Source organism: Gambusia affinis, linkage group LG01 (assembly GCF_019740435.1).
Source record: "Gambusia affinis linkage group LG01, SWU_Gaff_1.0, whole genome shotgun sequence".
NCBI lineage: Eukaryota > Metazoa > Chordata > Actinopteri > Cyprinodontiformes > Poeciliidae > Gambusia > Gambusia affinis.
Genome location: NC_057868.1, coordinates 30,379,611 through 30,407,504, shown reverse-complemented (window position 1 = coordinate 30,407,504; position 27,894 = coordinate 30,379,611). Strand labels below are relative to the sequence as shown.

At 36.4% G+C, this 27,894-nt stretch overlaps 1 protein-coding gene across 1 annotated transcript in view; it reads right to left on the bottom strand.

Moving 5' to 3' along the window:
• Positions 1-19,522, bottom strand: part of slc12a5b (solute carrier family 12 member 5b) — a 29,744-nt gene extending 10,222 nt beyond the window's left edge. The window contains exons 1-8 of the mRNA XM_044112822.1: positions 19,404-19,522; positions 4,335-4,438; positions 4,113-4,253; positions 2,915-3,061; positions 2,355-2,409; positions 1,321-1,451; positions 366-613; positions 71-282 (exon numbers count right to left, since the gene is read on the bottom strand). Of these exons, the coding sequence (XP_043968757.1) occupies positions 71-282; positions 366-613; positions 1,321-1,451; positions 2,355-2,409; positions 2,915-3,061; positions 4,113-4,253; positions 4,335-4,438; positions 19,404-19,458 (1,093 nt within the window). The 5' untranslated portion in view covers positions 19,459-19,522. The remainder of the gene's footprint in view (positions 1-70; positions 283-365; positions 614-1,320; positions 1,452-2,354; positions 2,410-2,914; positions 3,062-4,112; positions 4,254-4,334; positions 4,439-19,403) is intronic.
• Between the last annotated feature and the right edge of the window lie 8,372 nt (positions 19,523-27,894).

Below are 27,894 nucleotides of genomic sequence, written 5' to 3'. Positions count from 1 at the left end.
AGAATGAGTGTACATAAAGTGTCTGTGGCTTAATCGTCAAACTATGGTACTGATGTGTCACAGAACCAACCTGCAAGGATCCCACTAGTGACCCCAGGAATGCCCTGCATCTCTGTAACATTGTTGTTGATGAAGTATTCATCACATGTCGCATTGAGGGAATCAGAATCACAGAATGACCTCCACATTTTTGTGGTGATCGTCTCATTGTCTATTTCAATGACCTTTGCACAAACGTCATAGGATTTAGAGAGAAGCGTTCGATTTCCAAGCAGACAAACACTGCCAAGTCACAAATAGACAATAAAATGCATTGTTAGGTAAAGCAGAGATTAGTATAGTAACTAAACAAGAATGTCACTTACGGAAAGACAGGAGGCTCAAGGGCAGTGTTGATGATCCCAGCGTAAACGGCCAAAATAGATAGGATAACACAGGCCAGGAAGACTAATGCCAACTTATTGACATATTTGACCCCAACAAACACAACTATGGCCATGAAACTGAGCACGATGGTGCCATATACCCGCATGTTATTAAGGAGAGCAATCTCTGCCTCAGGACCCTCCAGGCCCTCAATCTTAAAGATGGCTGCCTGTGGAACAATATAAATCTGAGGGAAAAAGGAAGGTATAGACAAAAGACATTATTTTAATTATTTCATTATATATATATATATATAAATCATATGTTTACATGTTCTCTTACTAAAATAAATTAACCACATCCAATCATTTGACAAGACAGCTACTTTCAAAGTTTCAAATGAAATAGCCTGCATAACAAAAAGTGAACATTAAGAAAATAAATCTTTAACGTATTGTGTACATCATCGTAATAGTTATTTAAAAATATGATTACAAACGTAATTTGTCAAAAGTTGAAAAAGCTAGAATTCAAGTTGTTTGACTGACTACATCTGAGAACTCAAACATAATTTTGACAACATGTTTGATTGGCGTTTCTCAATTTACGGATACGCCCGCTGCATTAAAATTTTATCAATCACTTTGCCAAGAGCCACACTGAACAATGTACTCTTTTGGTACATTTGGTGAGCTGAGTACAATGTACTCAGCTCACCAGAGTCTAGCACCAATAAAAAAAAGTAAATCCAGCAATGTATCAAGTAACTGATTCTTGTTATTTCTTAGGATGTTTGCACTTCTGTCTTCTTCATAAATATTATATTTTGATTTGATTTTTGACATTTTATAAACTTAAATATTGTACCATACAGAACGAAGACACCAAATGAAATAACTGCCAATTAACACAAATACATTCAAAAGCTGTGTTTTTTAATTTGGATCCACTCACCAGCAGAATTTCAATACAGCCCAGTATATACATGGCCCCAGCAAAGGTGGTTCCCAGGTAGAAACAAATCCCTACAGCTCCACCGAACTCTGGCCCCAGGGAGCGCGAGATCATGTAATACGACCCACCAGCTGTGGGTCAAAACATATACTGGATTCAGTGTTCTGATCTGTCAGACTCATTAAGACAATCCTTTGCAGAGGTATTCGTGCCCTTGTTTGAATAAGTATTTGTCATTAGTCGTAGTACTACCCCAAACTTGAATATATGTTATTGGGATTTCATCTTCAAGACCCACACAAATACCATTCACCTGCACATTTTCTATAGACTTTGAGAATTTTCCTGATAAGCTTCCTTGTCCATGCTGAAGGAAAACATCCCCACAGCATGACACTCTCACCACTATGTTTCATGGTAGGGACAGTATGTTTGGAGTTTTCTGCAGTGCCACATACAGGGGTTTCCAGACAGGTCAAAAAGTAAAATTTTATCCTCATCTGACCAAAGCACATTATTGCACGTGTCTTTTGTTTCTTGGGTTTCTAAACATTCTTCTATCCTGTATTTGCAGTTGTATCAAACTTGTTTAATTTCTGAAAGATGGACTGAATCTCAAAGAGATGTTCAAAGCTTGGGACTTTGTTTTATAACCAAAGTCTGTGGGATGTGTTCTTTTTGGTCTTCTACATGTTGTTAGTTCAATAACATTCTTTAAAAATGACCATATCTGAAGCAACTGGGTTTATACTAAAATTACACACAAGGGGACTTCAACGTCTGAAGAAAAAGGTTGTACTACATGGTAACACCTTTTGGTATCAGAGTAAAATATGGTCTCAGAACAAATGCTTGGAGTACTTTTCAGATTTTTCTGTTGAAACAAATTTTTTTCTCTTCTGCTACAGTTATGGTCTACGTTGGGTTGATCTAGAATATAACATCCCTGAAGTTTAAGGTTGTAATGTGACATGTGTAGAAAAGCTTAAGGGGCATGAATACTTTGTGAGGAGGAAGAGGAGGAAGACCCTTACCTGGTACGACTCCATTTGTTGCTATGGCACTCATAGAGATGGCTGTGAGCATGGTCTGGAAACAGCAACAGACAAAGAAGAACATCAAGTCAAACAGCAGGCTGTCTTGTTTGGTTATTGAATGGTTCAGTGGACAAATAATATCTCTGATTTGTCTCATTTGATTATCACATACATCTTAAAATGTTGTTTTATTCTTCATATTGAAGGTTTGAAGCACTTTGTTGAATCTCTCTTCACATAATGATCTCCAAGCAGCATATATGGACAGTTTGCTTTGATTTCCTATTTTTAAAAGAATTTGAGTAGTTTTGACAACTAAAGCCCATCAAACCAGATGTCAGGATTCAAGTTCAACATCTGTATATTAAACTAAGGATGAATATGCCAGACAAGGACATCTGCGGGTTTAATGCACTGTGTCAGAAAAACAACCATACCGGTATGTATTTTTATGGACAAAAATATATTTCCCCAAGTGTAATTAGTTTTTCTTTTAAAAGAATATCTTCATCATACAACAGATGAACCACATAAAGAACATTTGAATTTTAACGTACCGTAGAGCAACACATGAAGACAATTATGAATGAGCCAAGGACTCCGCCAATCCCAACCATCCATGTCATCCGCAAGAAGAGGATCACTCCAAAAATATTCTGGATGCACGGCAAGTAGACTCCCATCAGAGTGCCAAGCTGGGGGGCCTGGAAAGCACAAACCACAATGACAAATGGAAAAAGTAAAGGGTCAAGTGCTTTCTTATTATATACCATACCAAATGTGGACCATACAATTCTGACTTTCTGTCTGCATGAAAGTACTTATTTTAACTGATCGTTTTCAAGTCTGAATGTGCACTACACGCTACATTGAGCAACTACTAGCTTCTCATATGAAAACCTTGCATCAGAAAACACTGACAGATATTCTATAAGTTCTTCACACTCCATTCTTGCATGTCCATAAAAAAAACCTTTTCCATTGGCGGATCCTGGCCCAGAATGTGGTATAGTTAAACTTCATTCTGTGTTTTCTGTCATGAATATTAGTCAGCAACATTTGTTATTAGAACTAATAGAGTCATCCCTTAAAATATGCTGCTGTAAACTGGACTGAATTAAGCTGAAATGTTTGAGCTGATGCATTGATTAAAATGTTATTTAATCTAAACATAGCAGGAAAATCATATGCATGCAATGTGTTAGGGGTCATGACAAAGCAGATAGGCAAATATGATTCCTCCACATAAGTTGCTACAGCTCAATGTGTTTAATGGGGCAATATTACGTATTTTCCAGGCACATACTGCAATTTTATAGCACAATCAAGTAACTATGTCACCTTTAGAAGTAGTTATAGAAATGCTGTATCAAACATAGCTTAAAAGAAATTTGACTTTGCAATTGCCTCTCCCTCTTTAAGAATCTCCTGCACTTGCTGACGCTCTGCCTACTACTAGCAGTTTGATGTTTTTCTGCAAACTTATTGTCCTACAAAGCATTTTTAATTATCTTGTCTATCAGTGAGGACAGACAACATGAAATTGAATTGTCTAATGCTAGAAATTTGAACATGCACAGAATTTGTGCCACAGATACTATGTTATTTTTCCTGCTACTATTAGGAAACTGTTCAATAATCTAAACTGTACAATGCATGTCATAACAATACTAATGTATGAATCATTTTAAAAAATGTAAAAGAAAAACTATATAATTTCTTTTTATTCACACAAATATTGCTGCAGTGTTCTACCTTTACAGGTTTTTTAGACGGCCGAGCCCCCTCCTCGTTATTCTCAGCCTCTTCATGCTCCTTGCTGCCAGTTGGCAGGTTGGAGTAGTTGGCCAGAGAGCTGAGCAGAGAGGAAACCATTGGACTGGTATCAATCTCCTCCTAGAGCCCAAAGTGACACCTGGGTGAAAATATTCACTTGACATGAACAATCTGTGCTCATTTCTGAGAGCAGCCCCCCACCTCAAAGAGGGCCATGCTCTTGCCGTCATATTGCTGGCTCTTTTCCATATCAGAGGCTGCGCTGCTATTGATGAAAGGACTGCTCTCTTTGGGGTGTCCATCACCTGAAACATAAAACATATTTCCATATGGGATGATTCTTCATTCAGTTTAGAAATGTCAAAGTATAGGATGTGAGTGGTGTTTTCACTGTTGTAGAAGTTCCACTAAAAGAGATTTTATATGTTCTTCAACTGTCTAGAATATTCAGTCAGAAAAATTATTTAGAAGCATTAGTAGCGATACAATCAGGTACTTAATAATTTTTCAAAAGTCTATGTAGTATGCAGGATGTAGCTGTAGCATAATTTGTCTGAGGGTGCCTGGTGAAAATAATCAATTTTCATGTGGACAAACTTTCAAACCTTGGAGAAAGTATTCTTCAAGAGTACCAAAGTAGAGTCATACAACACATCACCACATAATATTAAACACATCAGTGACAATGCTTTACACCAACTGTGGTTGATCATTTTTGATGAGACAAGAAATGCTGTTTATGTTTTAGAAAGTGGCACTATAGTTAGTTGTCCCTTCCAAAGATTAAACGATGGGATAACATATAACATAATGCTTTGAGAAAGCTTTGACCTAACACATTGTTAAGTCAAGTTAAAATTGACTTAATGAAAAATACTTGTGACTCTCCAAAAGTAAATCAATGGACCCTGCGAGGCTCCGCCCACAACCGACCTAGAAAATCCCAGGTGGCCGCAAGTATCACAAACAAAGCCTCATGGGTGTTGTTTCTAAACATGGCGTCTTCCACGTTGATTGATTCCCTGCAGTGTATTTATGACTCGATTAGTGCATAAATTCTACCGGATTTTCACAATATATCAGCTACTAACAAGTTCATGTCATCTTTTTTGAATGAGATCAAAGTGTTTGAACCACACGATGCCTCCAACATTGTGCACGTCACAGCAAAATGCTTTCGCTTGATGAGGAAAACGGCAAATCCACACACCCTCTACATCAATATAGCTGTGGACAAGATCACTGGTGCCTATTGTTCTTGCAAGGCTGGGTAAGTCGGGCATTCATCGTTTTGTAGGCTACTTTTGAAATCAGTGGGTGATTCCTGTGGTTTGTTGGCAAATGTTTGAGTGTGCCTAGGCCTGATACACTGTACTTGGTGCTAGAGTGGCTAACACCAGTAACAGTTTAGTCCAAAGCCTTTTCTGCTAAAATAAAATTTTAGTGTATGTCAGATACAGTACACATTGCATATTGATCTGTTTAGCTAGCGTTAGACTGTGTAGCGTAACATAAGCCAATGAAACACGACCCCTCTGGTAAGCTCATTGAGTTGATAAACATGCACAGAATTTGCATCAACTTGCTATTTCAGGTTCATTTAAGAGCAGAAGGGATTTTAGCACAAGTAGTAGAATAGTTAGTGAAACCAGCTCCTTGCTGTATGTTTCGCTTCGCGTTGAGAAATGATAGCTTCCTGTAGGTGTGGACTCTAATCACATTTAAAATTTTACCCAATCACCAACACTCGCCTTTGACTTATGAAATGCGCCAATTTGATGTTATGAAGGTTACTGGAAATTGCCTGCATTGTAAACAACCATCCTCCACTGCGAACAGAGAAGTGCAGAGTCCAAAAATCATGGCTGTTCAGATTCATTTAATGCTAACTGGACTGAACCACTTTGTTCACTTCCTTCACGGCCACTGCTAAAACTACAGATACTACACTTCTATAACAGTGCAGAAAATCAATGTTCCCAACTTCTCTTTCTGGGACTGACTGACCTGGAAAGAAGTCTATCTGAGAAATCCAAGACAATGAAAGAAAGCCCAGACTGAGCTGTGAAGAGAGATCATAATTTGCACAGGAAGGCAATGGACAAGCTAATAATACTATTACTTCACTGGAATATCAAAATACACCCTGTTTCAGTTCTAAGGTTTTAACACAAATACATATTCTGAGTTTTACCAGGTTTTACCATTACATAACTCTACACTCAAATTTACAAAACTAACAAAATGTGAAGATTCTGCTCTTTGTGTGTATATGCGTGAGTTCATGCGTGTGACTTTGGCTCTTTGGTATTCCTCAGTTCTGTCCTCATTCTCTTCCATCAGTTTCTCTCAGATACCCTCACAGCTGTTGGCCATCTGCTGTCAGTGCATCCACTTTCCATCCTGTAATCACTCTCCCCAGTTTCAGGCTGGAGCAACTCCTTCATTTCAGTTGCTCCAGCCTGATCCTGCTGTTACCTGCTTCTTCCCAAAGCAATACAACCTGATTATGGTTTTCAGACGTTTTTCCTCCACTGAGGATTTCCTATGAACTACTACAGATTATCAATCTGCTGGTGAAGATGATTCACTGTGGGAAAACTCTGACTATTCGAAGAAAGTAAATTTGGGGAAACTACATTTCCAGAAATAGAAATCTTTAAATTCTTAAATTTAAAAATATCACCTCTAGTAGCAAATTGTTTGAATATAGGCTGTTCACTTTCAGGTTACCTCATGAGGTGGAGCCAAAATGCAGACAAGAATTCAAGAGGATCATAGTGAAAGAAATTTAATGATGGAAGTGAAAACTAATAATGAGGGTGAAACACACCAGGAGCGAGGGCTTGAGAGTAACAGAACTGAAGGTTAAACAAGAGCAGCAGAATAATGGAGCCAGGAACGGTGGAGCAAATGGAAGGATCCAGCAAGGGAAGAAGAAGAGAGAAGAGCTTGAATGCTGTAGGACAAGTAGAACCAACAAAAGGAAACAGAAGAGCTAATTACAGGTGAGTCAATGCAACTGACCTCTCGCCCTATTTTTTGCTCATTTGTGAAGGTCTTTGAAGTGAACTGCCCACCATCCGAAGTCGAGGTCAGCAGCACTCCATCCCCACTATAGACAGTGTTGGTGATGCACTGCTTTCCCCTACTGAGATGGCAGGTGTTTGAGCAGAATCTCCTCAAAACCATACAGAAGTAAATCTTCATGACCTCACTGAACTGCTCCCAAACCTGAGTTTTTGCCTCTATGGCAGCCAGAATCGATATCATAGAGAATACTGTTCAAAAGGCAAAAGAGGGAGACAAGCAAAGACCACCTAATAAAATGGCCAGTGATACCCCTGCCAAAAATAAAAACAACCCACAAATAAGACATTCCACATTATTCAGTGCAATGGTATTTTATTCATAAAAGCCATTTGACATTTTGTTGTTGAATAACATCTGGCTGCTCACAGCAGCATAGCCAATTCACCTCTTGAATTCCCAGAGCTGTAGCAGTATTACACGCTAATCTCTAAAGTAAAGGGGAAAGACAAATGCCAGCCAAACTGCACTGACGCAGCTGGTAATCCTGTGAACCACAAATGGTTCTATAAAACACACATAGCCCATCAAACGTTTTTTTTTTTTATTATTATTTATTTAATTTTTATTTTGGAAAACATTTTTAACTTTAGTAGCAATTCTGGCATTTTGATCGGCAAAAGAACAATTCTCAAAAGTGAGAGAAAAAAAATATGACGATAGATGCTTTTCCTTTTATAACGAGATCCATAATGGGTTTTATTTTGAGCAAGTGTGCTGTAATCCCACAGAACTCTGCTCTGCTTTCTAAATCTGCATTTTAACCTCTCTCCTGCTCTTAGCTTTGAATGAAATCTGCTTTCAAAAGAATGCAACTCAACAATGCTTTATTAAATGCCTGCGTGCCTGTTTGAGCCGAAACAACAATGAGCTTGTGTGATTTGATTTCTATTTGTGGAGTTTTCTAGTTTTCCCATAAAACGTCCAATCTCTGATCTCATCACCGTATGTCTTGTTTTCTGTATGTCAGGAAGTGAGAAGAAGGTTTCTGTTTTAGGAACTGAATGAAAATCAAGCATAAAGCAAGATCTAGCTCTTCTGTCTCATTTAATTGTCATGAAATGACGAGTGACTAATTTTGGATGAAAGACATTTATTTGTCATGCATTACTCAAAACGTTTATATTTATAAAGTGAAAGCTTTTGCTACTCCCTGCATTATATTATCTTTATCATTGTATTTTTCTGACAATGCAAATGCTTCCAATTACAGACCACTACACATGACCACTGAACAAAGGTATCATTCAGAAGAGAAGCACAGCAAAATCATCATGGCAAAGTGAAGGCAATCACTAATAGTTTAAGAAAATATGGAACTTTTTATTTATTTTTATATGATTGACTATGTCCATTGCTGCTTTAGTAGAGGCTTTTGTGTATAGATTCATGGAAAAACTCCACTGAACTGGGATTCCTCGATTTTTGAGATTACCTCTTATTTGAGAGGAAAGCGACTCCTTACATCCTCCTCCATCAAACCTCATGAGTGTATTTGTGCTCTTTGAATGGAAAACTGTATAATACCTCTGGATGCTGTGTGTCCTCCTGAGGACAAAACTTTCTTAAAAACAGGATATTTCTAAAATATACCCAGACTTCATATTTGGATGAAGGATCAGTAGCATTTGTTGTTTGTCTGAAAGCCACAACCTTTACAAATCCTCTAATGCAGAAAGTACCAGCTTTCCCTTTAGCGACCCATGAAGAACCCCAATAATATGAAATACAGCTCAGAATCCCTCTGTGAAGCGCGCTTACATGCATTTTATTAAAGCAAAAACACATGGACCTTTTCAAAAATACATGGAGATTTTCAGCAAACCTTTGCTTTGTTCCAGACAAACATGTCTGCTTTTTAAACACCCTCTCACATGCAAGGGGTTTTGTCCAGAGAGTAAAACAGTTTTAAAATGACAGCAAATATTTTGACGCTATTACAAAAGTTAGTTTTGTATTGCATTTTACATCATGGCAAAAAACTCCAGCTACACATCTCTGAGGAGCCAAACTTACAATACATTATTTTACAATAATGGCAAATTAAAATAAAGGCAAAAAGCAAAGAATGTCATGGTTTGGTATTAAGTTGGACCCAATAGCAGACAGAATCTGAGGTAGAATGCGAAATGAAAGTCCTTTTACAACTAAAACATGAAACTTACAAAGTGACACGAAGGGAACTGTGAAGCCAGCCCTGACAAGACACAGGTGGCTGATTGGAAACAGGTCTGCACTTGTGTGGGAAGACAAAACAGGCTGAGGAAGGGAACCTAATAAACATGAGGGAAGCTGCAGAGGATGTTCATAAATAATAAACCCAAAGAGAATAGACTCCAGGGAAACTAAATTCCAACACACAAAGAACAAAATATAGGAATAAGAAATTAACCAATATTGAAGCACCTAAGCTGACATAAATAAACTCCAATAAATTAAAATTACAGTGAAATGTTTTGTTTTTTTGCATTAAATGTAGCTTTAGACCTGATCTGTAGTCTTGTTTATCGCTCACTTTTTCCCTGAATTGCTTGAAAGACTTGACTCCCTGCAAAAGTCTATCCTTGCTTTAAAAGGAAGTCAGTCAGTCTATCACCTGAGGACATACAAAATCAACTCCATCTGTCCTAGGATTTTAGCTTGCTTTCATAACTGACTCATAAAATAACCTAAAGCTTCCTGAGCACTCGTGGAAGTTTTTTTTTTTCTTTCAGCGGTTGCATGCTGGAGAAACACAGAAATCTCCACATTCAAAATATCACGTAATAAAATAAAAAAGGAATATCCTTACCTTTAATTAAACAACAGAAAAAAAATCAACAAAGGTGTTAAAGAATAACTTGTAAAGCAAATTCAAAACAAGTATTTCAAATATGATCAAATATGGAAAGAAAGATGAATTTCACAACATCCAAGTAAAACAGGATTAAATAAAAGACAATAAGGAGAATAGCATTTTACCCATTCTGGGTCCATGACCTTCAATGCGGTATTGGGATCTGGTTGTCTGATCTCCTTAGAGGGGGGCCCACATCTTGACACACTGGTCTCCCCTATGCTGTGTGTTCAGTCCCCCATGTCTCCCATTCAGTCCTGCAACACCGTCATAATGTCTTTCAACGACACCCCACTGCAGTCTCAATATTGGGAGTGTTTTGAACTGCAGCAACAACTCTGCAGAGTTGATTTAAAAAAAAAGGCCCAGCAGAAACATATTTTGACTCTTCATAATAGTGAAAAAAGAAGCTTCATCTCTCAAAAGCAGCTGGTGACATTCTGCCAAAGCTAGATTGAAAGCAGCTGCACAGCAGCCAAGATGTCGGGTATGACAAACATAAGCTTCCATTATGTAGAAGATTTCTCTTACACAGCAAACAGATGGAAAAAGATATTCTGGTCAGACAAAACTCCCAAAAACGTCCCTAGCCTATAGGCCGAACACTGTGTGACTGAAAACTCTGAACAAACAATCCCAACAGTTAAACATGGTGATGGCAGCATCAGGGTGTTGGATTTGTTTCTCCCCCCACCCCCTGTTAAGGGGTCTTTTTTTCTGGGCTCTAGTGTCCCTTATATGACAGTAGGCTGACAGGAAAGGGGGAAGACATGCGGCAAATGTCAGTCAGGTCCGGGAATCAAACCTGTGATGGCTGCATCGAGGACTCAAGGCCTCCAAATGTGGGTTGCGCTATCCCCTATGTCACCACAGCACGCCCTGTTGGAATCGTTTCTAAAGCAGGAACAGGCAAGCTGCTCAGAGATGATGTGAGGTGGAGGTGAATACAGTCTTGTAAGTTAATATGGGAATGTTGAAAGAGGGCGAAAAAGTTCCAAGCCTTTTCATATTTAAAGTAGTGTTCATCCAGTGGAAATCAGCTGAATTAAACAAGTAGTTCGGTTAATGTGAAAATGCAACACTTTTAAAAAGTGCAATCACTTTTTTGTCAAATGTCAAACATCCTTGAATAACAAAGGTTTTAATAGAATAGAATAGAATAGGATAGAATAGAATAGAATATTTTATGTTTTACAGCACTTTATAATTTTACAATTTATAGCATTTTATATTTTATATTTTATTTTATCTACAACTAGTTGTTACTGTGTCTTGTCTTTATGCTGCAACTGCGAAGTAATTTCCCTGCTGTGATGAATAAAGTACTTCTATTCTATTCTATTCTATTCTATTCTATTCTATTCTATTCTATGTACAAAAGTATCAATCATTAAGATATGGAGAAATATGTGGAGAAAAAAAACACAAATTTCTCCAAAAATGATAAAAAGACCAGACAAAAACATGTGAGCAAGGCTACTCAGCATCTACAGAGCTTCCAAAAGGTTCTGGTTGTGTTCTGCAACAATCTCTTGTGTGTCATGGAGTATAAGTGGAGGAAATCTTCACAAATCCCTCCCAGGATGCCAAAAATGTGCTAAAGATCAACAGCGAACATAGAGACTCAAGCCAGAAGTATTGTGCCCTGATCAAGCTGAGACACCACAGACCAGTCACTGTGACCACTGCTTCAGGTTCGAGTCACCCAAAACTCAACACCTGGTCATCTGTTAGAATTCTGAAACTTTCAACTGCCTCAACAGGACATTCTCAACCTACATCTGCCATTAAAAATCTCTTTATGTGAAGGATGAAGACAGAAACCTTTTTTTTCTCATGAAACATGCAAGCCTGGCTAAAACCTCCCAATGTGTTAGAGTCTGATGAAATCAAAGCTGTATTTTTTCCCACAAAAACAAACAGGTACAAGCACAACTTTTCTTGACCTCTTGGATAGTTAACTTGTAATAGAGGCTAAATAAACCAATAAAATATGTTTCAAGATTAACCCCCCCCCCCAGCCCCCACCAAAAAAAAAAAGAAAAAACTTGGAAAATAACTTTTTGTATCTCAATCAAAAGATGTTTTAATATCCAAATTGAAAGTTAATATGCAGTTTGAGCATCATATGATTGCTCAATTGTGCAGAAAATAGGTGGCTATTTTTTTTTTATTGACAAACAGCTCATACTTTTCCCAGTGACAGAAAAAGTACTGTTTTTGGTATTAAGCAGTCCCATATTGAACTGAATGAAAAAAAAGCCCCATCTGCGATACATATCATAACACAATCTTGAGTGTTTATAGTATAATTCATCAATTTTATAATTTTGCATTCTAAAACCCCGCCACCACTAACTCTGTCTAGTACTTTCTTTAGGTATGCTGTTCATGTATGAAAATGGTAAGAAGAGATCAGTTGATAAAGAGGATTTTGCTGCAGAAGATGAAATGTTTGTACTGATGCCATGGCTGCTGTTCGGCCGGATCATGCAGATGAAAGGCAGTCCAGGGTGGAGATTTGTACCCTTGATGTGACATGGTTATTAAAAAATGGACAGTTCATACCAGCTTTTTAAAGCTTAATAGGACACAGGCTCAGCGGGATTATCCAGCAGCTGCTGGAGTCCGTAGAGGAACGCTGAAATGAACTTCTTCACGTGAGAGAAGAGCACCAATCAGCTTCGAGAAAGCGACACCAACATTCATTTTCACCTCGCCCGCTGTAACTAGGAATTAAGGCTAATTCCATAAAGTGATTAATTTAATTTAATTTCATCGTCTCACTCACTCTTCTGCTGCCTGTTTGTGCTTGTCAGCCTCTCGGGAGCAAAACAGGCACAAAGCTGTTTGATAGATTTCAGAAAAACAGAACCAAGAACAGAAAATCCAAAGAAAGTATCAGAAAAATTACAACTTCCACAAATGAAGTTTTGAATTATGATTTTAGGAATCCATCACACAGCTTTGGTCAACAATGAAATAGTGGAGTTTTATGTCTCATCACTGAGAGTTAACTGTTTGTATAAATGTACTGTTAAATTCACTTGTATTGTAGAATGTAGACATAAAAAAGAGCATTTTTCTTGACCACAGAAAAACATGCAATCTTATTTTTGTTGGTATGTATTGTGATAGAACAACATCAAATAGTGAATAAATATTAAGTGGCACTCAGAATACATGGTTTTCAAACTTTGATATTCCTAAATAAAACCAAGTGCAACCCATCTGTCTCAGAAGTCATGAATTTAGTAAGTCGAGTCCACTTGTGAGTAGTGTAATTTCAGCATGAATCCATCGTATTAAAAAAACATCTGAGGGCCTCAGGGCTTTGTTAGATTTGTGAACATTTGTGAACAAATAACATCATAATGACCAAGGGACAGATCAAGCAGGTCAGAAAAAAGTCACAGAGATATTTAAAGTCATCATAAAAAACAGAAAGAAGATACGACAACAGCAGATCCACCGGAACATGATTTTCCATGACGAGCTGGGTGAGACAAATACCAAAAGACTAATTGGAATGAAAGGTGGTTCTGACGAATGTGAATAAAAAACACACTATTCAGATGTTGTTCTAAAACAAATTAAACGTTGTATCACTCTTTTAGCTTCACAATTAGGCAAGTCTCATAAATAAAAGAGTCTTTGTTTGCACATTCTGACATTGAGCCCACAATTATCCAAACGGCTGGCAAATTTAGATTAAAATTATAATCTTAAAGTAGTTTGTTTCTGTACTGAAATTAACTGGGATCTCTCAAACAACACTAAAAAAGGAAACAATAACTTTCTTCTTTCTAATGACATTTTTTTTTTTAAATGCTTGTTTAAAATGATTTATACCCATAAACAATGGAAAAATCTTTGATCACAATACAGGAGTAAAAATATTGCTATGATTGCTGACCAGTATGTTTCCACTGGTATGTTGACATTTTCTCTTATGTGCTTAGTTCCAAATGTTTGACGTTGGAAGCTCTCTTTCTCATTTCCCTAAAATCAACTATAACTCAGGGCTCTGGTTCGATTCTTCCAAAAGGTTATTATTGGTTCCAGTTAGGAGAAAGTTGGTGTTAAAATTAAAACATAACTTTGAACCGGAATTCTGCCCAGGGTATGAATAATATTTGGTTTAATTGTGTCTACACCCTTACACACAAACCTCACTGGTGAAACAAAGGATCCAGCTGACTGAACTCCCAAGTGAGAAATAAGATTTTCAGCAAATCCATTTTATTTTTATAAAGCACATTTTAAAAACAATTTGTTTAACTAAAGTGATCTACAGAACAAAAACAGGTCAAACCAAGACACAAATCATAGCCTTCACAAAGACTGCAATAAAATGACTCATCACAGCTGCTGATAGATGCTCATCAATGAAAACACAATACTGGACTTGTTTCAATTAAAGGCTGCCTCCATAAAAGCATGCTACTATCTTCTGAATCTTCAAAAAAACCATCAAGAAGAATTAAAGTAGCTGCTGAAAGAAATTTACAGACTTCACTGGATGACTTTTGACTTTTGCAAATCAGTTAAAACGTGAAAGAAAAACTTTGATTTTACAAAAAAGTTCAGAAAATCTAACAAAAACATTTCAGCAACAAAACATAAATGAAGAAGGTGTGATTTTGGAGTTATGCTGTACATAAACTATTTTTTGGTGTGTTAAATTCAAAGTGATTTTTCTAGCTCCAACTGAAGCAGAAATAAATATATTTCACATTTTTAAATTTATAGTACAAAATTGTAACATTTTAGCCACACTTAAAAGAAATAATACCACCATTTTGTAGGTAAGATTTAAATAATTTTAGAACCAGGATCATTAATCTAATTGCTAACATATTAAATCACCAAATCTGTTGAGAGGGCGCAATGACAGCATTTTTAAGAATTGCACATAAAAACCGAAATGTCCAAATTTCAAATTTGAATTGTCAAATTTCAATTCAGTCTGAACTTAATCTCATCCTGCCGTTTAGGGACACAATTAATCTCATATTTATAGCAAATATGATGCTAATTTGTAAACTTTTAACCTATGAATGATTTTTAAGAGTAAATTTATTTATAGTGTAGTCACTAAATCGGCTTTAGAAAGAATTCTGTGTCCCATGACATAAAACATCATTTGGGAAATCATTGTCTACTTTTAAGGCTCTAAATTAGTGGAATACACTTCCAACTGACTGGAACTGACAATCAACAAAGATTTGATGTTTCTAGACTGATGCTTGAATCAAGGTGCATATGTGGAGTCTTTTAGGATAGAGAAATTATTGTATTAAAAATTGGTTTTAGATATTTTATATGATTTTGACAATGCTACCATTTGTTTGTAAACTTTTAGTGAACAAATCGTTTTCTGCTCCAGTTATATATTTTTTGTTTACACACATATTATTATCTGTTATTATCTACTATAAGACAATGCTTAAAACTGTTTATTTTATTGTTTCAAACACCAAATGTACCTCACTATGCCAAGCTAACATTCACAGTCTTTTCTATCGCTGCTCTTAGTGCTACAGCCAATCAGAGCAAAGGAAAATAATGATGATCCTGGATTGGTTCATTTGCAAACAGCCATTAGTGTGTCAAGTAGCTTTTTTAAGCTGCATTTTCTTTGAATATTTTAGATATGCTTAACAAAAAGAAAATATGCAAACAGGTAAATGTGTGAATACTGACCTGTGGACAGACAAGGTAATTTTAGCTTTAAATTATACAACCGCACTAGTCTTTTTCAAGGATCAGATGATGATACAGCAGAAAATTTTAATAATTTTTAAAACATAAGACCTGAGTGTGTGAGTTAAAAATTTTAATCGTGTTTCTTTAACACAAAGGCTCAAATATATCCACACATCCCCACAAAAATTTGTTTCTTTGCAAGTTGCACTTCGACCACATGTTTGTGTTTTCATAAGAAAGCATCTATGATAATTGATATTTGACCTCTGTTCTCGGCATATCAATTTTAAATGTTTGGCCCTTCGCTTAAAACTTTGACCCAGTGTGAAAACAGTTATTTAAAAAAAAAAAATATGATCAAATATTGAGTCTGACTAAAACATATTTTTAATAGACAGCATCAAATGAATGTTAAAGTGATAGTTGAGTTCAGGCTGAATGAAGTTTTGCACTCAGTACAGCGACACAGACAAAACACACTGGTTCCTGACTGTAACCCAGAAACAAAGAATGATGCTCAGGCTGTGCAAACGTGTCAGGTGGACAAACTCCATTAATGTATGGGCAATCAGACAGATTGATTCAGATTCAAACACCAGTGGATGATCTGACAACATCTGGCAAGCCGATTAAATCCATCTCAGTGAGGGCAGATGTTTCAGACTAAGTTCAGCAGAACAGGCCAACATTTACTTCTTCGCCCTGACACATTTAACAAAAATATGGCCAACAGTGTCGTTAAAGCTACCCAATTAACAGATTATTTCTCACTGTATAGAAACTGAAGTTTAATCCTGCTCATAAATTCCATTGAAGTTTAACTTTGACGTTTAATGTGGATTAAACAGATGAGATGTTGCATGTTTAATGGATAAAACTGGACATGAGATTTATTTATTCATTTATTAATCTGTGATAGATTTTTTTTGTTTGTATATTCTTTTTTGTATGAAGCAAAATTCATCCATAACCTATATTTACTATAGAAGCATTAGGTTCAAAAGACTTTTTATGATTTATATTGTATACATTATGCCTTCGAAATTTGAAAAAGTGCCCTAGTTTTAAGTATTAGGACTTTTATTTTTTGTATGTCTCCGTATTTTCCTGTGAAGTTGACCTGTGACATACCCTGCATTTATTTCTTTTTCAACAAATTTGTTTAGTTTAATTGATTAGATTTGATCATTTTTATGTATTTAAATGTAATGTATTTGAATTTAATTTTAGCTATTTGTTTTGTTTTCTAAATCAATTTAATTACTTTTCATTTTCTTTTTTTGACTTAAAATTTCGTTTTCAATTCATTCCTTATTTATAGTGTTAAGTTTCTTGTAGTTTTTTATTTAGTTATATTTACTGATTTGATTTAATCACATTTATTTCATTGTCATTTGATTTAAAAAATATTTATATTTAGCTGATTTATTTATTTACAAACAAAAATTAGATAGCTTATTTTGTTTACTAAAATTGACTTTAATTAATAATGTCTAGTATTTTATAATCCCGTAATCTTCAGCTGTGTCTCCTGCTGCATCAAGTAAGGAGTAATAGCCACTGTTATGGAAATATGAACTAAGATGACTACTGTTTAATTTAATTTCTAACACTTCCTTTAATTCTTTAATTCCCCAGTAAAAAAAAAGAAGCTTCCCCATAGAGTTAAGGATCATCTTTCCACCAAATTTTACTTACAATCACCACCTTATTTTGATTTTAAGTCTAACAGTGAGAGAAGATTACACTGTTTACCCTCTATTGGTTGCCTGTAGTGGGCAAACAAGGGTGAATCATCAGAGTGTCACCTCATCACTGGTTTGGTTTCATCCAGTATTTACACAATACTGTGACACCTGTCATAACTTGAAGTGAAGCTGGGTTTAAATGTTAATTTGTTGGCTTGGGAGAATGACGGTAAAGTTCCTGCAGCTTTAAGAGAGAGTGGAAAATATAGAGTTTTATTTAAAAAATAAAATATGTCCAAAGATCCATAAAGAGAGATAGAAAAAAAAAATAGAAAAATTATGTTTTCTGCAGTAAAAAAAATATTTACAATACTTCAGTGTTAGACAAAGTAGAAACAGCTGCATCACTGTGACTTAAACTGAGTTCAATAACTTACTCTGTAGCACTGATATGAAACATTAAATGAAGTTTCAGCAAAAAAGTCAATGGACTATATTATTATTGCACATTTCTAGTCATACTGACCACTCAAAAAACTTTACACTAGAAAATATTCACCCATTTGCACAGGCAAACACATTTATACATGGATATGACAGTCGGGGAACTTGGGGCTAAGTGCCCAGGAGCACATTGTCATGAGACAGGAAGAAGCTGGATTTCGATCTCATTTTTGAATCATGTTTAGTTTCCTGTCTGCCATTTCTGTTTCCTTTCCCCTTCATAAAGTGTCCCTGCTTAGCTTCTTCCCCAGATGTCCTGCATTTCTCTGATTCGTCTCCCCTTGTCTAAAGATTACTAATCACACCACCATAGTATTTGAACTCTCTGATTTTCATTATCCACTGCTGAATTCTTTCAATATGCTCACACTGGTTTTATATGCCATTTCTGCAAGTCCCTTCAGTGCACTTATCGACATCTCCTCAGTACTGACAGTACTCTGGTGTTCTGTGTTCCTTTGGGTTCACCAGCTCAACCACAGTGTATTACAAACCTAAAGAGAGACTAAAGAGGCTTTTTCTTGAGATCACTTTAATAAAATCACAATATATTGTGATTCCTTGGAACATCAACCCACTGCATAAATCCAATTGAAAGAAATAGTGAGTTGGCTAAAGGCTTTTGCACCAAACAGTATTTGGAAAAGTACTTTGTGAGATCTATTTGTGTTGATAGCTGCATTTTTTTTATCACTCTATTATACCACATTTCCAAAAACTATGGATGACGATTAAAGGCTTATATTTGTAAATGGCTGAATTTTTATTTCATTTTACACAAGATGGCTTAACAAAGTTGTTTCTGGCCTAGAGCTTCATAAGTTAAGTACAAAAGTCTTGAGAAGTCAAATAGGCTATATAATGGTTGACAAAACACCACATGTAAAAAGGGGAGCAAGACACACAAACTCCTAAACCAAGGCTACAAGAACAAAATAAAAACATTTCTCTATTCTGTTTAGACCTTAAACCAGAGATTAAAAGGCTAATTTCATCCAACACTGGCTTCCTTTGATATGCTTTAAATCTTTTTCTATAGCTATTTAAACATTCACAGTTGGTCATATCTGACTATTATGTGTCACAAAAAGTACGAATGATATGTTTGCAGCAGGAAAAGGACTGGTGCCTTTAAAGCTGCATATATGTGCTGTAATGTGGATTTAGTCTTCATTGAAGTGACATTTAAATCAGTGTTTGTCTCCACTGATCTAAAATTTATCCAAAAAAATGTTTGATGCTCTTTTTTTATTATTGTTTTACACACCTTAAGGAAGTAGAAAAGCCCAACTCTTGCCTGCGTGTCCTACATCTGAATCTTGTCCAAATAATCCACAACTGATACACAGAAGCAACTCTTTAAGCTCAAACTGATTCTCCCACAACACGACTCACTGACACATGTTCGTCTTACATCAGTCCATAACCGGTTTCGTCACTCACCCTGGCTGGTGGGTCCCCCTTCTCCCTCTTCACAGTCAGTCATGTTGTTCTCCATCTCCTCTCCTCAGCAGGTGGGAAAAAAACTCTCAGCAGGATGGTACCAAAGATGAGACTTCTGCGTCCCTCCACGTATTTTTTTCCTTACTTTACAGATTTGCTTCTTTTTATTGAAATCTGTGCAAATTTTAAAGATATACCTTCGCGCGTGTGTGTGTGTGCTTATTTATTTTTTAACGTGCCTGATTTTCTCTGTCTCTCAAGAGGAGTCCAGAGAGACTGAGAGCCGCTGCAGGGGAGAGTGGATGCTGGTGCACGATGCCACTCACATGCACGCTCTTAGCCTCTGCGCGCTACTCACCTCCCAGTCAGCTTAAGCCTGGTGTCTACATTCATCGTGTATTCTGGAGGTTTTTAACCCACCCGCCCTCATCTCTTTTTCCCCGTCACAATCATCTCGTCATGAGAGATAGACAGAGAGGGATTGAGAGACAGAGAGGGTACGCGTCAGATCTCAGAGCGCTGCCTCCTCAGATTAAGCATCTCTTTTGATGTGCTTTTCAGACAGAAGACCGTATTGCATTTTGTCACTGTGTGTTCATCCCTCTCTCTTTTTCTGTATTGCAACGTTTCTCTATTATACTCATCTTTGTGGTCTTGGCCCATTATCTGTGAACTACCTGGAGGCTACACTTTATAACTCAGTGAACTTAGCTCTCACTGATACCCCCTGCACTGGCTGAATTGTCTGGGAGTACAATCTGACTCCTGGAGTGCGTGGGAGCCACTTCCCCAAAGTTTCTTATTTATTTAATATTTAACAATGCTTTATGGCATTACAAGTACATTTAGAGTGCAGTACCGGGAAACTGAACAAACTAAACTTGATTTATTTGATTTATAGGGATTATTTTTATTCACTTTTTACTTGAGGACTTCATTTTATCCAGTGACAATGCAGTATTAGATAAATGCAATATTACATTGCCTAGCAGAATTAATGAATAAGTCTATGCGATTTATCCAGTCTCATTTATCTCACTGACCTATGTTTACTGAGCACAACTGATCCACACCACCTGCTTCACAATAAGGATAAAATGACTGAAACACTACTGGTATTTCATGGATGAAATGAGGGAAAATGTGTTTTTTTTTTTTTTTTTTTTTATAATCTGATTATTTGTTTGCTTGATGTTACATCACCATTAACTGCATGCATCTCTAGTCTGATGATCTCAGTTTGGCAGATGCTTATTTAACAAACAAAAATCAGCTACATTCATCCCCTGTTGGGATCTACTGCATGTAACTTTTCCCTGAATTAAACTTGGAGTAGACGCCTGATTGGCATGACTGGGATTTCTCAATATGAGAAACAAAGTCTTGCAAATATATTTTTACTTTATCACATTTTTTGTTACAACCACATTTATTTTTTATTTTATTTTTATTTTTTCAGGACTCTGGGGGGATTTTTCTGTCATGTTTGATGGTTTATAAAAGCAGGTAGATGGTTGAGCAAAAATAGTTAAAATAACTTAGAATAAAGAACTCAAATTTCAATTTAGTTTTTGTGTATTAATTAAAAACAAAATAACCTACACAATGGAAAAGAATAAATGCTTTTCTAAATTTCCTCCTGACCAGATCTAAAAAGGTGTCTTTTTATTTGGCACCCTTCCTTCTGAGGTTTCCTCTTTGGAAAACAGTTCACCTATGAATAAGTTAATCCAAGAAATACAGTTTTTCTGCAAAGGGATGAGAAGTTTGTTTGAGATCATTACTGAAAAAAAAGCACCATTGAGATCAAGGAACAAAATAGACAAGGGGGGACAACTTTGGAGGAGCTGCAGATATCTACAGCTCAGGTGAGAGAATCTTTTCTTTTCTCATGAACTATTAGTCATAAGCTCCAAACTTCTGGCCTTTTTCTTGCCATTAAAAAAAAAGCAAAACAAAAAAGCAACAAAATAAGTAAAACAAGCTCCTGCCTAAAACCACACAGCAAACATGCAGTCAAAACCTGACTATTATACTGACCATATTTTAGTCTGTTTTCTCTGGTATTTGAATGATTTGTCTTTGGTAATGAACTTAAAGTATTTGAGGTTGGGAGAGCTACTTACCATCACCCTCATTTTTATCTCCCTCCACAGAGGTACAATTAATTTTTCATCTTAACTCTAAACCATGTAAAACACCACTTTTACTTTTAAAAAATTGAGGGCTTTACTGTGAAAAACCAACAGAATCACTTCCTGCAGGTCAATCAGTAGTAAAAACCGAGACTTTTAGTCTAAATCAACTTTAGTTTGAAAACCTGACAGCATTTTTTTTTTCTAAATGATTTCCCTGTTTACTTGTTTATGCTCATTAGGGATTGTTGCTACTGTACCAAGGTACAGAGGACTGAATCTTCTTTTTAAACTCAGCTGTGAGTTGAACGCTGAACTGAGCATGTGGCGCTGTGAGAAATACAAACATCAAACATTCATGTTAATCTAACTCACTGTTCTTCTCCCCTGTCAGTGAGAGTGGGTTGCTGGCTGCACTATGATTGGCAGAAAGCCTGAGAGCCATCTTCATCTGGGCCAAGCGGCTTTAGGTCTTAACCCGCAGGCTCCTCCCTCCTCGCCTGCTGCTGCTGCTACACATGTGGCTCTGACTACCACAGCTCCCAAACTCAATCGTCCTGGTTGCCGGTTTTACAAAAGCATGCAAGTGCAAGCTTCTTTTCATATTTTTCTTTTGGAGGTAGTGAAAAAGGGGGAAAAAAGCATACACCGGCATGTGCATGAGCACACCTACAGACACCCTGGAGTGAACTTCCTGGTTGCCTAATCCCACAGATTAAGGCCATGGAGTGCTGGGATAAAATCCCTGTCTTCCTTTTCCTGATTGTGCTCAATTCTCAGTGCTTTCAGTGAACTTTTGTGGCTGCTACGCATAAAAAAATAATACCTATTGTCTCACCAAATAATTAAGGATCCTGATAATAATTGTCATAAGCAAAGTGGTTTGAGGATTGAATAAAAAAACATGCAACAGAAACACCAGGAGGAAGATTAGTACATTTAAAATAAAGCAAAAAACCCCAAAACAAAACAAAAACTGATATTGAGACATGGACCAATAATAATTAAGCAGGAAATAACACAAAGATCTGGAGATTATGAGGGTGCATAATAGTGATATCAGGATATTAAAAACTTGAAGTAGGTAGGAAGAATCTATAAGCAACTAAGGAGATCTGTTGGCTGAGAATTGTTGGGTGAAATGAATCAAAACTATCCAAAAAAATACTTAGACCAAGGAAAATTCTAAAAACAGATTCCATTCAAAACACAAAGTTCACATTGAACAAGTATTTTCAAAGAGTTGTATATGGTGCTGCTGTGGGCAGGAAGGATCTCTGATAGCAGTCAGTCTTGAGACAAATCTGAAGAAACCTCTGACTGAAGACTATTACAACATGAGGATGGATAAGATTTCTTCTACGGGATAGAGTTATAGAAAATTAAAAGATGCCAAATTTGTGGAAATTCAGTATGACTACTCTGTCTTAGTAGTCATACTGTTGGAGGCATCACTTGTTCAAACAGACAGAAGACAGGAAGAGAGCATCTAAGCTCGACCATCAAGATCCGAACCAGCAGCTGAATGAATGACAGGCACCATGCCATTTGAGTTGCTAATACTGTGATAGTAATAGTCTCAGTGGTACATTGTTAATCACTTATGTCTCTGTCCTCAAATGAACATCATCAAACCAATGTCAGCTCCTCCAAAAATATTACAGATTGATTTGGTTTCGTCATTAAGTTTTTGTTTTTTTTCCCAATCAAATTGGCTAAGCAGTTTAGCAGGGAAAAAAGTCAAATGGTGTAATCCCTTTTAGCAGTGAAATCCTCTCAGAATGATGACATGTTGTAGCTTGTCTGAGGGATCAGTGACTGGCTGGAGCTGAAAACACTGCCGGCTCCGAAGGATAAGAGAATATGAAGACGCTCAACAAGTTGAAGGTTTTTAATGAAAAGAATGAAATTAAGTCAACCTTGTTTGTCAATGAATTTATTCCTCTTGGTTTAAGAAAGTGGTTTTCAGGCAAATTTTAAACCACAGAACAAAGAACTTTGCATGTAGGAAATGTGACAAGAATCAGTTTTTGGGAAAAATCTGCGTTGGTTATATTTTACTATATGTCGGTATGTTGGAAATTATTTATCCCCTTCTCAGTAATAATAATAATAATAATAATAATAATAATAATAATAATAATAATAATAATAATAATAATAATAATAATAATAATAATAATAATAATAATAATTCTTTATTAATATTATAGCTAATTGCTGGTCAGATCTTTGGTATTTTGACATGGACTTTTGGGAGATGAGTTCCAAATGCCATCACCATAATCTTTAGATTTCCCATGAGATTCAAGTTGCTACACTAAAATTTCTACTGCCCTGGGCTTTTCAAAAATCTTCTGGGGATGCCAAAAAAAAATTTCATAAATGTAGCCTTAAAACACATCCTACATTTAACTAAAATGTTATGAATTACCAGATGTTTACAAACCCTTTCCAGATTTATCCTAAAGGTTACATTTTACATGGAAAAATGTAAACTTCTAACTTTCAAGAAAGTGATAAACCAAGAGATATGTCTCCCCCAAAAATGACGCCTCTCATTGTTCTTGGACTTAACACACAGAAATAAGTTTGTAGATCTTAACAGAAAATAGAAATAAATTCCATCTTTTGTGTCACATGACCTCAGTCTCGCTCTCTTTTTTGACATGTCCAGTCTTGACAGTAAAGGCAAACAATGTAATGGGCCTTATTGCCTGCCTGTCAATTTGTCAAGGTGACAAATGATTGCACAAGTTCAGTGGTCACAATCATGAGTCACACCTCACTGACCCCTTCACCACAACCAAAAGAAGATCCCAGTTCCAGCCAATGACCATCACCCCACAATCACCACAAAGCCAAGGGACACAACCCCACCAGAACACTGCTACCACCACCTGTCAAAAACACAAGCAGAGGGCGCTTCACTGGGAATGAATTGTGGGCCCCTGTACAACCCATCCCCGGCAGAGGACTAAGAGTAGCCCTGCCCCTACCTGGCTGCTGTCTATTCAAGTAATAAAGCAAATGTGTCCATTGCATCAACAAATGGATCTTACCAAAAGTTACATCTCTAAACTGGATTGAGTATGCTTTCCCCTGCCTAAAAATCAATGGTTTTAAAAGCTAGAGTAATTCCTCTGACATGCACCCAGGCCTTTATGATTTGCATAAGCATTTTCACTGCAAACCTGCTGGCTGGGATTCAGTTACGCAGTGAAACATCCCTGCTGATTTATCTAATAGCCAACAGATGGCGACACAGACTGGTCTGGTTATACTTACAGCGCTTATAATAATATGTTTATTTTTATTTGAGCCATTTCTTTTCAGTGATTAGTAATACGACTCTATGAGGTTTAGTCTAAAGTGTTGCAGTGGTATATAACATCCCATAACTCCATTGTTATTTTGTATTACAAAGTATTATTTTATTTTTCTGAATTCTTTAAAAATCTTGCTCCCTGCAGTTTCTGTTTTGAGATTTTCACGGGTTCGTAATGAAGACAGCCTGCTGGAATATAAATTTGAACATTCATCCGGGGGGACGTGGTGGTAATGGGGCTGGCGTGGCTGCAGTTGTAATATGAGTTACCACCGAAACTGTGAGAAACCAGGCAAGAAACCTTCTCATCTCTGTGTCCCGCTGTGTTATGACAAATCTCAAAGATGCTTTCTGTGTGCCAGCAGGAAACCATTTTATTACATTGTGGGAAAAATAAATACTCACAGATAAAGATGTTACTATGTACAATGGAGGGATAATGCCTTCTTGCTGTTCTTCATGCCTATTTTGCCCCAATTCTTTGGTTGGGAATATGACCAGCGTATACATCTTCTGTACTTATTTTGATCATGATGGAGATAAAACAGTATTGTATTATGTTAAAAGAAAGCACTATACATGCAGTTACATTGCCTTACAAAAGAATTCACATGCCTAGAATTTCTTCACATTTTGCTTCTCTGGAAACACAAAATGTAACGGGATTAAATTTGGCAAGAAGCCATGAGAAATCATAATAACAATGAATATGTAAGAAAAAGAAAAGAAAGACAGACAAAGATGTAACTTAGCTGAGAATCATCTGTTCTGCATGCTGAGTTCTTGACGTATGAGGTTAAAGAAGAGTCAATGAGTTGAATTCATGAATTCCATTTATTAATACCAAAATACAGCTGCTCCATTATGACCTGCTACCTTTAAGAGCTAACAGACAAAATGGCACCCCAGATGGGTTTATGATCTCCATCTAAGTTCCCTAGTGTGTCATCCCTTACCCCTAGCTCTTATTTGCATTTTCTAACATGTAATTTCCTTTAGGTTAAACTTAGCAACTAGCTAACAGAGATAGAAGGAAAACACAGAATTATTTATTCTCAACAGTGCCAATTGACCTGATTTTGCAATGTTTCACCATCATGACACTTTTCTTAATCCAGTCTACATTATAAAATTTCTATGTGTTTTTTTTTGGTTTTGTTTGTATGTTATTTTTGTTTTGTGTATCAACCAATCACAGTTTCCAGAAAGAAATTTCTGTCATGCTCAGGGTAATTCTTAGCAGCTGGCTGAATCGTTCTTAAGGGAGGACTCTATGAAAGGACTCTGAGGATCTTTTTTATTTAATCTTCAGTTTATTTTAAATTTGGATAAGAACAGCTAAATACTTGTGGTCCTACAGATAAAGGTGATTATACAAAGTACTATTTAAGGGGAGGATGAATAGAAATACTTGGCACACTTTTCCTATGTTGACCTGTAGAAATTTTGAAAGAACTTTGCTGTACAATTAGGTGCTTCTTTGTGTCTGTCATATAAAATTAAGACATTGGTTTGTGATTTTAATGTGACTAGACACTACATTTATTATATATTTTATACATATTTCATTGTAAATATACAAGATAACTTAGAGAAATTAAAGTCTTTGTAAATCTTAATCTAAAACGTTGAAGAAAGACTGGTGGTGTGTTTGAGGTAAGACTGATGAGAAGATACAAGCTACCACAAGGTTGCACCATACACTCTGACATTAAACATAGGGTCATCCAGAGCTCAGTGCACCTTAATAAAAATAATCATCCTCTTTCTCCTGATAGCCTATGCAATATTTGGACCACCAATAGTTTTTTGTGCATGATGCTGTTGGCAAAGCATCAGTAAACTGGGATGTCTCTCTCGTGGGCTGCTACAGAGAGAAGGAACTCTCCCTGTACTAAGTTGAACCAGACTGCTGTGAGCAGCCGTGGAAGATGAAACAGGGCGTGAATTATTAGATGACCATGATGATCCAGCCAGACAGGAAATCTCTTCCAGATGAGTCTTCTCTCTTTAGCAGAGGGTAGATCATTTAGTCAAGTATTGACAGCAGCAAAACACCTTCTCGGACATGAAGGTTGCCGCGTGTGAAGAGGTTTTCCCACTCCTTACATTCCACCATTTTTCTGTGTTACCAACTTAGACAGATAAGTAGGCATCTTCTGATTATTGATTATTGGACATGGGTAGTGCTCATTCAATTTATTTTCAATTTATTTTGGAGGGCTCTTTGGCGAGTATTGCTTTAAATGTAGATTAAATTATATTCTTATGATGTTTGAAACCAACTGATGGATGAACATAATATGGTTTGTTATTTGAGACGTTTGGCAGAAAATGTTCTTAGACTTTCTTGTTAATAGATGGACGTGATCTATGACAGTACTGAAAGGTTTCACAGACTGTTCTCTCCCTTGTTCTCTCCCTATAATAACATTTTGTACAAACCCCCTAAAATAACTTTGGAGATGATCACCATGCATATAAACAACACCTGTACAAAGCCCTACATTTTCCAATGTAGGGCTTTGTACAAGTGTTGCTTTCCCAGCTAGAAATTTACTATGATTTTACAACTGAAATGCAATGCACAGTTTATACATATATAAAATAATCAGTAAACAACAGAAAACGCAGAAAAACAACATGGTCAAAAATAACCTCCAACAATAAGAGCTCATACATTTGGTCTCAAAATATTTATTCTCTAAGTACCAAAGCTATATCTTAATATATGAAAAGGGAATTACAATAAAATTGTATTAATTTCACTAATCTGACTTTCTGATATGAATGATTTAGCATTTTAATAGAGTCTGATCACTGAATGAAAAGAACTGACCATGCAACGTCCATGAGGAGAAATGTAAGTATTTGAAGAAAGATTGTTCTGTGTAATACTGTGAACTCTTTTACACTCACACAATGATTTCCTCAGCTGAAACACTGTACTGAAACAAAAGCCAACAACAGTGGAGGATAGGCCGTGACTAAAAATGTCAGCGTCTCAATAACGTGTCTTGTTGCTTTG